Source organism: Equus przewalskii, chromosome 6 (genome assembly GCF_037783145.1).
Source record: "Equus przewalskii isolate Varuska chromosome 6, EquPr2, whole genome shotgun sequence".
NCBI classification, from domain to species: Eukaryota; Metazoa; Chordata; class Mammalia; order Perissodactyla; family Equidae; genus Equus; species Equus przewalskii.
The window spans coordinates 34012612-34027630 of record NC_091836.1 but is presented as its reverse complement, the minus strand read 5'-3'; the positions used below and the strand labels follow the sequence as shown (position 1 = coordinate 34027630).

Sequence of the window (15019 nt, the reverse complement as noted above, 5' to 3'; positions counted from 1 at the left end):
CTAAATTCCACAACAGGCAGAACTACCTGTAATGACTGGCTGGTGAATGCTCTTCAGACAAAACAACAGAACAGAGAAATGGTGGAGCAGGACGGCCAGGGCCTGAGCCCAGAAGGCTACTGGAGGGCAGGGAGGGCCACGCCTTTCTCACTTGGGGGGAAAAGCAGGGGCAGAATCCACAAGATGGAAGCATGACCAGGGCCACAGGAAGACACCTCTAGGGAGGACCAACTGGGAAGCAGGCCCTGAAAGGGGGTGATGGTCCCCCAAACCCAAGCAGCTCTACCTGGAGGCGGCTCTGAGTTCAGAGGCTGAGTGAGGCGGGACCCTGGGGGACTCAGGCCAGTCTGGGTGGAGTGTCGTGATCTCAGGATGAGGACTCAGTGCTGCGGATACACAACCCTTCCTCTCTATTTGTTTTTCCCTTTTTGGGTTTTGTTTTTCTTTTAGCTTCCTGTTAAAATTTCTTTTGAAAATATTCCAGCCCTGTTTGCCAGACTGAGGGAGAAACAAGGAGTTGCACTTAGGTCAAAGTGGCAGGAGGGGTCAGAGCCTGGGCTTGGGGGCAGCGACCATCCCCTCGGGGCCCAGGGCAGTTCCTGAGGCAGGGGAGAGCAAGAAGGAAACAAACCTCAGGTAACCAGTCAGTGGTGTGGGCTGTGGGTGTGGCAGAGATGGGGACTACCGCATTCACGTCCAAAATTTTTAAAAATTCTCTGCCAGCCAAAAGAATCATATCTGGGCCTCACCTGGCCCCTTTGTGAGCGGTCAGGGGTCTGAAAAGCCTTGTTTTTCCTTCTTGGCCGGGGTTTGCCCCATCAGCTCCTCCTTTCTTTGAGTTTTTAAAAATTATTATTGCGACGGGCATATTTCCTTATAGGAGAATGCATATGCCCCAGAAGAGGGCCCTAAGAGAGGACTTGGCTTGGTTTTCCGAAGGTGGGACAAGTTTCTTCTCACTGTTGGTTATTTGGAAAGTCCCTCTGGTTGTACCTGGGGGCACAGTGGGCTTCAGTTCCTTCAGGAGGCAGGACAGGTCGCTGTCTCCTAGCCCCTGGCCTCGCCTAGTGCTTTTGACAGGAGACATTCAAAAGGAAGTGGAAGCTACTCATGTGCATTGATACGCAGACCCCAGCAGCCCCCTTCCTCCTGACCTCTGCATGAAACCAGACACACTGGGCCCAGGGCTCGGTTCAGACTCTTTTTATTGCCTTTTTTCACAAATGGTAGAAAGAGATGGAAGGGGAAGAGCTGGCTCTCTGGCTTCTAAGCCAATCCCTCAGGGAGCCCCAGGCATCACTGCCGGGAGGGAAGAGACCCTCCCTGCTCCTCTTTGCTCACCCCCTCATTCACCAGGGGGAGAGGCTCCTGGCCCAGGGACAAGCCCTTCCTCCTGGCACTCCTGATATTCGCATCAAGGGTCATCGTGGTTCCTAGAGAGAGAGAGGCTGGTTTGCAAGGCTCTGGCCCAGGGCAGAGGCCCCAGGAGGGGCTGTGCCTCTCTTCACATCAGCCTCTCTCCCGGCCCAGTTCTCCTATGGGAGCCCAGCTCCTCTATTCTGTCACCTTCTCTTCACCCTTTGTCCCTCGTTCTCCCTCGTGCTCCAGGACTCGTCCCTTCTCCCTCACTCACTGGGTCCTTTCCTTTTGACACGTCCCCCACAAGCCCTTCTCTACCTTCCTGTTTTGTCACCCCTTGGCCCACCCTGCCTAGCCCTCCACTCTCGTTTTTGTGAGACTCCTAGGCCCCACCTCTCGACGTTTCTGTCCTGGCCTTTGGCTCTGGCTCCGGCTCCGGCTCCGGCTCCGACTGCGTCCAGGGCCCCGCGAGCCCCGAGAGCTGCCAGAGCCTCTCGAAGAGTTGCTGCCAGCTGTGGAACAGGTGCTGGTGCCCTGGCCCCGCGACAGGAAGCTTGGTCGACTGTAAGGGAGCCAGGCCTCTTCTGCAGCACAAGAGAGAAGGGCAGCTGGGCCCAGGGGACAGAACACCTCTGCTCACCCACGATGCCACCCCAACCATAATCCCAGCACCGGAAGAAGAGTTGAGGGCAGGCAGAGGGCTCAGGCCATCCCGGGGGCTGAGGAGAGGCAGAGTGCCCAGCACATGGCCTTGACATCAAACGTGCTCAGAAACTTGTAGGGCACTCCCAAGCAGAGCCTTGGGAAAAGAGGGGCAGCACATCCAGCCCCCACTCTTCTCTCATCTGGGCTTCAGGCCTGGGAAAGGACACAATTTGGGAACTCCAGGGGATTCTGCTCAGAGAGCTAGAGAGACAAGTGTCTTTGATGTTTATCAAATGCATGAACCCAGCTGAAAGTGAGGGGTGAGCTGGGTTGAAAATTAGTCCATTGATGGCACCATCTGTACTACACTATTATTATTACTAGGTGGGCCCTAAAGCCCACCTTTTTACATAGCAGTGGCCCTCCATCCTGCCCTGGCCCTCCTTACCATCCAGGTGGGTGCCCCACTGGGTCCCCAGGGGCCCCGCCGGCACCATTCTTCTCTCCCCACTGCGCTCCCGTTCCAAGGAGGACATGCTGCCTGCTGCTCTCAGCCCTAAGGCCCAGCTTGCCTCCTCCTCTGGTGGCGGCAAGGGTGGTGGGGGCAAGTCTGGGGAGAGACCTGTATTCAGCAGAGTCTCCTGCTTCTCCTGATACCAATCTTTCTCCCACTCCCATTCCCCGGCACCAAGAGGCTGCGAACGAACAGCCGAGATGTGGGTTTACCTGCTCCTCCCTCCACCCGCAGAGCTCAACCTTGGTTTCCTGCCTGTTCCCCCTACTGTCACCCTCTCCCAGGCCCAAGGGCCCCCTCACCCCCAGGACTGTGCTCCCGCCTGTAGGGAAGAGCCTTGGGTTTCTTCCGGATTCGGGCATGGGGCCCTTGAAGTGGAGGAGTCATCTCCCCAGGCAACTGCCGGGTTCTCCCTGTAGCATTAGGAGACCAGGAGAGGAGCAAGTAAGACAGGGTCAGGAAGGGGACTTGGGGGTGGAGGGGAAACAAGCTTTTGGGGGTATGGGGAGATGGGGGCAAGTTGACGGTTCTACAGACTTACCTGGGGCACTGCTGGCTGCACTAGGGACAGGGCTGGGGCTGAGGTGATGGGAAGCCATGGGGCCAGCACCCGGGCCAGCACCCAGGCCAGCAGGCCTCCCTTCATGGCTACTCAGAGTGGGCTGGGATACACTGAGAGGAGAACTTGGCCCAAGGGGCACCCTCCTGCAATGACATGAGGGCTCAGCATTTGTTTACTCAGCAAACACTAAGTACCTATTATGTGCCAGGCACTGTGCTGGCCACTCAGCCTAAAATTCAGATGAATAAGACATAGCCCATCCCCCACAAGGCTCCCAAGCTAGTGAAGCATGAGGGACGCCATGTCCTTCAAATGCCCCAGGAAGGTTGCAGAGTCACTTCAACGGAGAAACAGTCTGAAGGCAGTGAGGCACCTTGTCAGCCTCCACATTTCTCCCCAAGAAATGCAGTCACGAGACCTCGTAGCCCAGATTCATCCATCCATCCATCCAATCATCCACTGAATAGATATGTACCAAAGGCCTACAATGTGCAAGGTACTATATACCTCCCTACCTGGGCATCTGGTGGAGATGGGGAATATCAGTGGGGGGCTGGGGAGGGTCAGGAGGTGAGGGAGTAAGAGTAGCTGTGGACTGCTGTCCATAGGAAGGTGTTGGGGAGGGGGTTTCCCCTTGGGACGGAGGGACCAAGCACCCTCCACTGGAGCTGGGCTCTGCCAGGTGGCTCCTCTCAGGCATTGGTGGGCACCACTCTTCTGGCTCTGAGCTGGTGGCAAAGAGGCAGGAGGGTAGGGATGAATGAGTAGCCTCTACACCTTCCCCTTGGCCTTCCTGTTGTCCCCTTCCCTTCCTCTCCCAGCATCTCTGCCCTCCGCTCTGCAGGAGGCCCTGGGCTGGTCTCATGCGTACAGGGCATCTGCAGCAGGGCACATCCTTACCCGCCCTCCAGCTCCTCCTCAGGCCCCTCTAGGCAGCTCAGTTCACAGGAAGAGGGAGGTGGTGGCAGGGCTTCCGGCCAGTTGAGGGAGGGCATCTGCACAGCTTTTCCCAGAAGCTTCACTTTGCCTCCCCTGGCTCCTGAGGAGAGTAGGATGGAGGCACACCAAGATACAGGTAGGAAACAGGCAGTGATGAGACATGTCAGAAGAAGTGCTGGGCTAGGTCCCAGAGGGGAAGGGTAGAGGATACTCTCTGGGGATACTCTGCTCAGGGCTAAAATGGGGGTGTTAGGAACTGGAGTCATACCACTGTCCCCTTGGCTCCATTCTGGAGGAGCATACTGGCTCCAGGTGCCTGGATCCCCTGAGGGGTTTGGGGGGAACCCCCCATGGAAGGTCTGCAGCTCCTCTCCGGCTGGGTCAATGGTGCTATAGACAGGACCCTCAGCAGAGGTGGCAGTGCCCCGGGCCGTCTGAGCCAGGTAAAGGGAGATTCCTGCTTCTAAGGAGGAGAAAGAGGGAGGACCAGGGAGGAGGCAGGGGGCAGAGACAGAAAAATAGAGGACAACAGGAGAATGGAGGGCAAAGGCAATCCCACTGATCAACTTCTTTCCCCACCCTAAACCTGGGTAAAGGTTAAGTGTGAGAGAGGCTCCCCCAACTCACATCCTCCCCAAGGACTGACCAACCTCAGGAAGTCTGGGACTCCTCAGCTCCCTTCAGTTTGTCCCAGCAGGGTGAGAGGAAAGGATGGTGGTGGGGGCCAAGTGTGCCCCTGAGGGAATGAGAACTCCTCACCATTGTAATATCTGTCATCTGGGTCAGGATTGCTGGGGCAGCAGCTTCCCCTGGGTTCCTGGGCTGAGGGGCTTCGAGATGGGTGGGGCCACGAGTCTGCCAGCCACGGGTAGGGAGCAGGGCCAAGGCCCATGGGTGGCCTGAATGAGAGCAAATGAATGTTGGGGATGGAGCACCAAAAGAGGAGCTGTAGGACAGTAATGGTTGTGTTTGGTGGTGGGAAGTGGGAGACCATCAGCATGGGGAGGCAGTGAGGCCTGGAGAGGAAGGGAGCGGTCTCTCAGTGGAGGAGATTATCCTGGGAGATGAGTTAAGAGAATTACCTGGAACTGGCTCCCGAGAGGCCCTCTGAGTGTGGAAAGGACACTGGAGGAGACGAGGGGGAGACTGTGTGAGAGAAGAGCCCATACTTGGGGTCTGAACCCCAATGGGGCAGAGACGGCTTACCTGCAGGTGTGTAGGCAAAGGAGGCTTCCGAAAAGAGACCCGTCGGAGAAAGAAGAGGGGAAATGGGGAGAAGGGTCAGAAATATTCTTGTCCATTCCTTGGCCCTGATCCCAATTCCCCCTGGACCAATTTCATCGGAATTTCTAGGAATGGGACTCAAACATCAGTATTTTTCTAAAGTTCCCCAAGTGATTCCTATGTGCAGCCAAAACTGGGAACCACAGATTTAACAGACCTCAGACCTCTCCAGACACGCCTCTTACCAGGGAGCAGCAGAACTCAAGCCTCCTTTCAGCCGGCTCCGCCTTCCCACCCAGACACCGCCTCACAATTTATTGCCCGGATTGTGGCCACCGCTCCCCACCCCCCACACTCCTGCCAGGCCTCGCCCCCTCAGGAAGTTCGCTTACCCCTCCAGACTTGGCCCTGCTTTACTGAGACTGACTGCAAAGGCTACTCTTCCCTTGGCGTCTTAGGGGCAAATCCTACCTGCTTCCTCGGACTCAGGTCCCGCCCCCTCCGGGCCCCGCCCTCTCCCCCCGTGCTGACTGCTCCCAGGTCCACGATGCGTACCCCGCCCCTCTCCAAGGGGCTGAGCTACTGGTGCGACCCCTCCCTCCCGCCCCCGCCCCCACGCACGGAGCGTGGAACCCTCCCCCTCCCTCTCTGCATCCCGCCCGCCTCCCTCCCTGGAGGGCGGGATCTCCAGGCCCCGCCCGGCCGAGGCCCTCCTCTCCGTCTGCCCATCGCCGGAACGCGTCCCCAGCCGGCGCCGACCCCGAGGCCCGGCTCTCACCCGTGTAGTGACTGAGCTCTTTGCGCTGCCTCCGGCGCCGGTAGAGGGCGGCGCAGAGCCCGAGGAGCAGCGCCCCGCAGGCGGCACCGCTGCCCGCGAGGAAGGCGGGCTCCCGCAGCAGCCTCGCCAGCCGCTCCGCCAGCCCCGGGCCCACCTCGAGCCCAGGCTCCACCTCCGGCGGGGACGCTGTGGGGGTCAGAGAGGTGAGGGGAGTAGGGGTCTGGAAACCCAGGAGCTAGGAAGGGGCCATTCGGGACCCCGTAAAAAGCACTGCTAACCCTGGACCACCCCCCCCCCCCTTAAATTCCCGAGCTCGGCTCTCCCACCACCCCCCTCCGGACTCACGCAGCTGCACCAACACCGGGGCACTGGCCACGCCCACGCCAGCGCCGGTGGCCGCAGCGACCTGGGTCCGGTAGAGATGACCCGGCAGCAGTCCCCGGAGCACCGCGGAGCGTGCCCAGCCTGCCGCAGACCGATTGAGGTGGAAGCGGCTCTCATTCCCCAGGCACCAGATCTAGGGAGGCCAGGTTTAGAGAGCCAGAAATGGACTTCTGGCCTCACTGGAAACTTGAAGCTCTGAGTGGTAGAGGGGGCTTAGCCAGGCATAATGCAGCCTGGAGAGAACACTCTGAAACCTCCCTCCTCTCTCCTAACCTCATCGCCAGCCCCAGAGCCAGGCCTAGGTTCCCACCTCCCTAGGCCCTCCCTCTTCCTCCTTTCCGTAGCCCTCCCACCCAGTCCCTTCTCAAACCCTGTACCTGGTATTCCTTGATGACCCCATTTTGCTGGGAGGGGAGCGGAGGTTCCCAGGACACAGTGATACTGCTATTGCCTTCACCTCCCAAGGCCACTGTCACTCCCTGGGGGGGACCACTGGGGGCTGAGCCAGGGTGGAGCATGGTGAGGACACAGTCACTGCAAGCTGCCCCTCATGCCCCAACCTTCCCTCCCAGTTCTAACATCTTAGGGAACCGAGACGCATCCCTCCTTTCCTCCTATCCCCTTGCTCTCCCTCTGCAAACTGTCATCCTCCCCCACTCCCTCTTCCCTTTTGTCCATCCAGGAGCTCTGTGCCCTGCCCCCTTACCCTCCTCAGGAATGCTCCTCATCACAAAGGGGCTCTCAGCCCCCAGCCCCTCCTGGCCTTGGGCTTGCACCTTGATCTGAATTTGGGTCCCTGGGGGCAGTCCTCTTAGCACAGTACTTTGCTGGCTTGGGGACTGTAGGTCCAGCACTGTCCAGCTTCCCCCGTTAGGACCTGCCACCCTCCAAGACACCCGGAAACCTTGCACTAGCTGGACTGGGCCGTCTACCTGTAGGAGATGGGACAAAGCACACCGGAGGGAGAGGCTGGGGCCACACAAGTCCTCCAGGCCCAGCCCCTCCTCCACTCAACAGTCTTCCCCAGCCACTCACCTCCCACTCTCCTGTACCCATTCTTGGAGTCCCCTCCATCTCCCATCACGATCCCTGCTCTTAACCTCATTCCTATGCCACACTCACAGTCCAGGACACCTGCAGGGTCCGAGGCCCAAGGACTATGGGCTCCTGCATACGTACAGCCACTTCAGCCAGTCCTCGCTGGCCTCTCCATGGGTCCTCCACTGGCCTGGATGGGTTGCTGTCTATTGACCAAAGAGCCCATTCAGCAGGGGCCACCAGGGACAGGGAGTCGGGACTGAGAATGTGCTTGTGTCCTACCTCTGCCCTGCCCCACAGACTGTACTACTTAGTATTCCAGAGCACACCCAAGGGTCAAGAGGGGGCTGGTCAGGAGAATGGCTTTCAGAGGTGGGCCAGGGTGTCCGGCTAACATGAGTGTCTTTCTATATAACTGCATATGCACCTTTTAAAGCCTCGGGTCCTCATCTCTAACATGAAGGTGACCCCTTCGAGGTCCTTCTAGTCCTGATAATCACATTATCTGTGGGTAAAGTTTCAGAAGTAAGGAGCTACCAAGATGACTGAATCAATCTCCCTCTCTCTCTCTTGTCTTCTTTTGTTCCCTCAATGAAAGGGAAGCATGATCTCCTATTCCACGCCAGGCCACCAGTACAGACCTGGCACAGCAGCAAAAAGCTGCCACAGTGCCATGGTTTTAGAAGAGGGGGTCTCTGTACTGTTACGTGTCAACCGATGAACTAGGGACTCTGACCTTACTCACCCTGGGTGCGGACAGGCTCAGAGACAGGGCTGGGCTCACTGAGGCCCCAGGCTCCCACAGCTCGCACTAGGAATAGGTAAATGGTATTGGGCTGCAGACCACTGACGGTGTGTGTCTCCAGCTGCACACCATCTGCCACTGTCTGCCATGTGTTGCCAGCAGCTTGGCTACAATGAGAATGAAGTAACAGAGTTGTGTAAGCCAGGGAACCCCCAACCTGTCTACTCCATTTTATCCATTCTTTATGGCCCCCTACTACCTCCTTACCCTGAGAGAGGGATTGGGGTGACCCCCTCCCCACAATAGCAAAGACCCTAAGGACTTAGGGTTCCCCCGCTTTTAACTTTCCAGGTTTGCAGTCAAAACTTTCTCCATACCTGAAAGCCTCTATCACGTAAGAGGTGACTTTGTCCCCAGCCTGTGGGTTGGACTTCCAGGTCAGGGTAATGCTATTCTTGGTGATCTCAGTGACCACTGGCTGAGAGGGAGGCCCTGGAGGGGTGCTGGGTTCTGTAGGGGGATCTGGTGATACTCCCCAATCTTCTGCAGTGAGGAGATAATTTTTAAGTAGAAAGATGGGAAATGGATGGCCCCAGTATAACCTGCCTCCTTCTCAGAGGAGCTGTGGAGCTGTGACAGTGGTGATAGTGGAGAGCGGGAACTAACCCCTATTCCTGTCTGCCTCCCAAGGGCACCACTTCTGTCCTCCTCCTCCCCACCACCATGGCCATGGCATTTGGGAGATAAAATTGGTCCTAGGGGTTGGAAAGTTACTGACTACCTTTGAAGCAGGTTCAGAGAAAGGTGCCGGCAAAACAAGGGAACAAAGCAAAACCTCACCCCGCCTCCTCAGCCAGCCACTCCATGTGGCTTCCCCTGTGGAACTCTTGGCCACACAGCTGTAGAACCCTGTGTCCATCTCCTGCAGGAGAGGGTAGAGGACTGGCAAAGTGGGAGGGGAGCAAGGTAGGGCGAGGGGGTGGAGGTGGGTATACTGAAGGATGGGGAGGATGTTCTAGGCGGTCTGAGAGAGCACAGGGGTAGAAATGGGGTTAAAGTCCCAGTGGGTACTTACTAGAGTTGGGCATGTGGACTGCATGGCCATTCTCAGTTACTCAGGACCTAGGGGTGAGACTTACCTGCACATTGGCGATGTACAAAGTACCATTGGCCATTAGGTTGAGCTGGAGGTCATCCCCCTGCAGCCACTGCCCATCCTTCTTCCATTGGACGCTAGGTTGTGGGTTCCCTGTCACTCTGCATGGCAGCCACACAGAGGAGCCAAGTGCCAGTGTCTGATTGGCTGGTCCCTGGATGATGATGGGAGGCAGTCCATCGAAGGAGGCTGAGAGAGGAAGAACTTGGGCACTTCAGGGGAGGATTCTGTGTCCAGACAACCAGCCCCTTGTCCTCATTCTCTGTCCCTCACATATCCCCCTGCCCACCAAGATCAGAGGGGTTTCCCTAACCATCTGTAGTCTCTGCCTGGGCCCAGCCATCTATTAGCGGCTTCTGCAGCTAATTTCCAAACTTCAAGAACATGTCTCAGGAACACGCCCCACCCATTGCAGACATGATTGTATAGAATCCAAGAAAAACAGATCTCTTGAAGCCATTATTTCCTTCCAGGCCATGGGTCCAGCCCTATCTCCTTGGGCACGTACCTCCTTTTACCTCCAACAGGGCCTTGGCCAGGATGCTGCCGGCCACACTGACAGCCTGGCACACATAGTAGCCAGCATCCCCACTCTGAACTTCAGTGATGTTGAGCTGGCCTCTGGGAGAGACTGAGAAGCGCCCTGTGGGCTGAAGCGACTGACTGGGGAAAAGCAGGACCTGGGGACAGAGGCAGGAACCAAGGTAGGGAATGAGAGGGCAGCTGGGCAGAGAGAGATCCCCATTCCCATCAACCCCGGAATCCAGAGAATCCCTTAGGTTCTAGTTCATACTCTGTCCCTAGCCGGTTATGTGACCTTGGGCAAACAAATAAACTCCTATTTACAAAAATGAGGGAATATTATGAGATGATTTTGGGGGGCACTTCCCAGGTCCATGACTTACTAGTTGGGAAACTCTGAGCAAGTTTTTAATCTTCCTGAGCCTCAATTTCCCCAAATTTGACTCTTAGAGGATAGTTGTGAAGACTAAACGAAATAATCATATGAAACTCTTTTAATACCTTGCATGATAAACATTAAATCCTTTCCCTTTCTTTCTGGCTTTCACATTTTTACATTAGATAGATACATGGAAGGTAGGGAAGCAGGCTTGGGTCTCAGGATAAACAGTACCGTGCTGAGCCCCTGACTGATACCTACTCCACCTTCTACTACTATCAGCATTTTTATTCATTTAAGAATTTAATTAAAATGCAGCAGTTGAAGAGAGGTGACTGTGCGCTCCCTCTGGTGGAAACCCCTTATAAGTTGAAGCCACGTTCTACTCTGAGCAGCTTTGGTCCGGTTTCCAGAGCCCTATGTTAAAGCGAGGCCCCAGGGGTCTGGAGGAGAAGGGATCTAATTGGATTTGCTACATTCTCAGGACAGCCTTGCCCCAGATAGAAAGATTCTCCAAAGAATTACTATGCTGGACTCTTCTCTACCACCTAAATGTATTATTATCATTTATTTAAAAAGGGTTCAATATGTTCCAAGCCTTTTATTTTCATTATCTTATTTAATCCTCCCAAATAACCTGCAAGGGCTTCTAGGAAGACCAGAGGTCAAACAGAACTGCAGAGAGAAGTTTGCAGAACATAGAGGAGGGAGGCTAAGACCCAGAGGAGAAGTTAGTGGGAAGGCCCTTGGAGCTGGCCACCTACTTGACTTCCCTCCTTCTGCCAGAAGATGGCAGGTGGGGGGTTTCCTTTGGTCTCACACTGGAAAGTCACGCTCTCTCCAGGAGCTGCCATCTGGTCCTGGGGCTGGGTCACCAGCTGGGGCGGGACTGGGAAAGGAAGGGGAGATAAAAGAACAGGGAGTCAGGGGTACTAAGAAGAGAGACTGAGGGAACAGGAGAGATAAGCCCAAGCTTGGCTTAAGTAGGAGCAGATATCCATCTCTTGCCCAAGCCTCTTTAGCTTTCTCCTTCTCTCGCTCCTTCTAGAGATCCTCCTTCAGATGACCCACTCACGTCTCCCACTCTGTCCTTTCTCCCTCATTCTCCACTTCGACCCATCCTTCATCTTCCCTCATTGCATCCCTGCTGCAGGCAGTCCCAGGTGGACCCTCACCGTGAACAGTGAGGGAGCCAGACGCTTCAGCACGGCCCACGCTGTTCTCCGCCACGCAGGTGTAAGTCCCCTCATCTTCAGCATTCACACGCCCAATCCAAAGGCTGTGGTCGCTCCGGATCTCATACCTGCTCCACTCCCCACCCCAAGGCTGGGTTGGCCACAGCTACAGACCCCCTCTCTCTTCCCCAGGACAGACCAGAATCAGGGTACATAAAGACAAGGTAGGCCTCAACAAGGACAGAAGCTGGTACCCATGGACCCATGAGTGGATGTGGGGACTGGGTAGGACAGGGGCCATAGGCTCTGGGGAACAGACTTCTCTGTGTCATCAAGTAAGAGGGGGTCTGCCCTCCAGTTTTCGAGGGCAGGGTATGCCCTTGAGCTGGTTAGGTTTCCTTAAAGGCAGGAGGAAGGGGCTTCTCACCTGCCTATGGGCAGTTCCCCATCCTCCTTGCGCCAGCGTAGGCGAGGCAGTGGATCCCCCTGCACCTCACATGGGAAATCCACAGGGGCATCAGCCAGGACCACCTGATTCATTGGTCTACGCAGGAATGAGGGACGTTCTATGGAGTGGGAGTGAGTGAATAGTTAGGAGGTCTGCACAGCCACTTACTCCCCAGGCTACACACTCCCATAACTCCAAAACTCCATGTGCCTACCCAGTACCACAAGTTCAGCCACTCCACTCTCCCGTTCTCCTGCCATGTTGGAGGCCACACATACATACATCCCTGCATCACTCTTGAGTGTATGTGACATCATCAGCTTCCCTCCACGGATCTGCAGAGTAATAATGGTAACTTTGGTCCTTTATAGCTATCAAAGCATGTTTATTTATTTGATCCTCACAGCAAGCCAATGAAGAAGACCAGTGGAGTTGATCTGCTTATCAGATAAGGTATCCTTAAGTGATTTGCCCAAAGTGGGGCTCAGATCTATCTTTTCTCCCACAGCCCAGACTGCCTCCCACCAGTCGCTGGGGCATCATGCTCCCCACCTATCTTATACCAATTCCATCCTACTCATCCTTACTTCTCCCTCACTCAATAGCTTACTCTCAGCCTCCAGTTAGCTAATGCCCTGATCTCAAATCTCTGTCCTTATCACCTCCAAGATCATTTCCCTGCCCCTCCAAGAGCCTTAGGTTCAGGCCTTCCTCCTTTGACACTAGTGCCACACCCCTAGCCTATGGCCCTGCCCCTCATGATGGCCCTGGCCCCCAGTCACATCCCCAGCCATGGCACCGTTCCTAACCGTGATCCTTCCCTCTTCCTCCTTGATTCTTGCACTGTCCTTCTTCCAAGACACGGAGGGCTCTGGGTGGCCGCGGGGGGGCACACATTCCATTACTGCTGGCTCCCCAACTGCCACCACCAGGTTCCCAGGAGACTGCCGGAAATCATCGCGGAGGACTGAAGAAAGAGCGACAGACAGAATATAATCAGGGGAATAAACAGGGTATGGGGTGACATACGCGGGTGAGGACATCAGTAAAGTGTTTTCGGGGAGGGATGAATCACGGCAGACCCGAACTCTCCCCCAGGTGCGAAAATACCAGGCCCACTTCCTCCTCTGGCGGGGACTTTGGAGACCAAAGGTCTTAGTCGCAAAGGAAGCTATTGAATGGGCTGAGACTGGGGCTGGCTCTGATTATCCCGTGCCCTCCCGCCTCCTCCAGGCTCTGGAAGCAATCAGCTGCCGACGAGGAGACTCTCACCTGCCACTTCTAGCGAGGCGTTTCTGCTAGCCGCTGCCCCCAGGTAGTTTCGCGCCACGCAAGTGTAGACACCCTCGTCGGGCCGCGCGCGGCGCCCGTGCACGATGCGGGGGAAGAAGAGGGCGCCGCTGGGCAGCAGCAGACGGTGAGCGCGCGGGTCCTCCCGAGCAGTGGCCACGCGCGCCCCATTCTTGTACCACTCGATGTTGGGCCGGGGCCGGCCCTCAGCGCGGCAGGGCAGCGTGGCCGGCTCGCCTCGGGAGACCAGCAGATCTGGAGGTTGCTCCACGATGCGGGGCATTGCGTCCTCCGGCTCGACTCGTGACCCTGAGAGTAGGGAGGTGGCGCGGAGCATTCAGACAGGGAAATTGGGAGAAAGATTGAGGCTCCAGAGAGAAAAAGAACCCCGCCTGCCCACCCCTGCCCACCCGCTCTCTCTAAAGAGTCCACTATCTCCTTTTGGGCAGACACCCCACGTTCTTAGGCTCAAAACGAGGTGCCTACAGACGGGCAGATCAGTGGCAGAATCAGGACACAACTCCTAGGCCGGCTTTCTAGGCTGCCTGAAGACACCCGCCTCCTCTCCTGCCAAGTTTCCGTGGGGAGTGACTGGGCCACGGCCTGGCAAGTAGACCCGGTCTCTAGCCTTCTGGTTTTCAGTCCCCCACTGCACTGGTTCCCAGATCGTCCTGGCTCAGTGAACAACCATGAACGGGGCACCAGCACCAACACTTGGTTCTTCGCGCCTGCCTGGTCCCGAGTCGGGGAAATGGAGAACGTGGACCGGCCTGGGGTCGCTTAGGAAAGGGAAGACGTGAGTGACCGAGCTGGGACCTGGGACTAGAAGGGGCTGTTATCCTAGAGTCCATGAACGGGCACAGAGTGCTTCTTACGGACAGGCAGGTGATCACACTTCCAGGGTTCTGTGAAGTCACAGGAATTGAACGAAATGATGGTGGAAAGGTGAGTAAACGCTCCTTTTCTGAGAGGTGCATAGTTTTCAACAGATTATTCTACACGTTGATGTAGCCAAGAAAGGCTACGTCCATTGGGAAAGAAATTTCTCTACTTCCCTTGTTCACTCTGCTCCGTTCACCCACATGTTCTGCTCCTGTCCCTCACTTGGCCTACAGACTTCTGCTTGCTTCATCTTCTGCAATCGGTTTGGTTCCAGGATCCAGGAGCCGGTTATTCTCGGATACTCCCAGCTTCATCAAAAGTGGATTTGCAGCCCCTGGCGGCCAGTAGGCGCCGCTGCATCCTCGTGTAATCGGGGACTACCCCGCGCTTCGGCTCTTCTCCTCTCCTCCCCTCCCCCCGCCCCGTCCCTCCCCCCCCCCCCAGTTTCAAAATCCGCAGGGACCTCTTGCTTCTGGCCTCGGTGTGGGATTGGGCTTCATTTCTCGCCCCTACTCTTAGACGTTATGATGGAGACAAAGCTGGACAGGTTGCCAGGTTGCTGGTGCTGTCCTGGGGAGAGTTGATGTAACTAGTTAGGGACAAGAAGATGGGTTTCCCTTCCACTTAGGGAAGGGAGTAATTTTCTCGATTTCCTCTCTTCCAGATGGAAATCTCCGCTTCTCATCCGACTCTTCTCCTCCATCCCATCCCAGTCCCAGTCCCAGTTTAGGCAGACCCCATGGCGAGTGACACTGGACTAGCTTATCATTCAGGGGTCGGCGCGGAGCCAGCTAGGGCTGGAATCTCAGACTTTGACACTTTCTAGCTGTAAGAACTTGTGCAAATTATGTAACTTCTCTCAGTCTCAGTTTCTTTCTCTGTAATGTGTGAGTAGTGATAGGGCTGTCATAAGACACCATGTATGCAAAGGACTTGGGGAAAGGCTAAATATATATGGCTATTCTACCACTACTTAGGG

General features: G+C 56.1%; 1 protein-coding gene across 10 annotated transcripts; it reads right to left on the bottom strand.

The window, feature by feature from the left end:
* Positions 1-1188: 1188 nt before the first annotated feature.
* Positions 1189-12832, bottom strand: ROBO3 (roundabout guidance receptor 3). 10 transcript variants are annotated; one of them, XM_070623351.1, is made up of 26 exons: positions 12678-12832; positions 12083-12203; positions 11848-11986; positions 11421-11548; positions 11010-11134; positions 9853-10024; positions 9328-9533; positions 9029-9110; positions 8566-8731; positions 8189-8355; positions 7528-7649; positions 7112-7337; positions 6783-6904; positions 6367-6538; positions 6022-6207; positions 5226-5249; positions 5102-5144; positions 4779-4918; positions 4288-4482; positions 3981-4119; positions 3596-3808; positions 3060-3223; positions 2821-2931; positions 2453-2614; positions 1753-1943; positions 1189-1433 (listed from the first exon to the last, which is right to left on the bottom strand). In XM_070623351.1, exons 1-26 carry the CDS (start codon positions 12768-12770, stop codon positions 1422-1424), a joined length of 3621 nt encoding a protein of 1206 aa, XP_070479452.1. In that variant the 5' UTR covers positions 12771-12832; the 3' UTR covers positions 1189-1421. The 10 variants fall into 10 exon arrangements, with proteins under 10 accessions (XP_070479452.1, XP_070479456.1, XP_070479453.1 ...); XM_070623355.1 differs by lacking the exons at positions 5102-5144; positions 6367-6538; positions 6783-6904; ... (10 more) ...; positions 12083-12203; positions 12678-12832 and having other exon boundaries at positions 6022-6111; XM_070623352.1 differs by lacking the exons at positions 5226-5249; positions 6022-6207; positions 6367-6538; ... (11 more) ...; positions 12083-12203; positions 12678-12832 and adding an exon at positions 5715-5858 and having other exon boundaries at positions 5102-5165.
* Between the last annotated feature and the right edge of the window lie 2187 nt (positions 12833-15019).

Bases quoted from the DNA above. Each gene is read 5' to 3' on its own strand.
- ROBO3 (XM_070623351.1), bottom strand. From the start codon at position 12,770: ATGGAATGTGTGCCCCCCCGCGGCCACCCAGAGCCCTCCGTGTCTTGG. The intron at 11,135-11,420 runs GTGAGGGTCCAC...TTCCTTTCCCAG, and splicing joins TGGCTCCCTCACTGTTCACG to TCCCGCCCCAGCTGGTGACC. The intron at 8,732-9,028 runs GTGAGGTTTTGC...TCCTCACTGCAG, and splicing joins TGGCTGGCTGAGGAGGCGGG to AAGATTGGGGAGTATCACCA.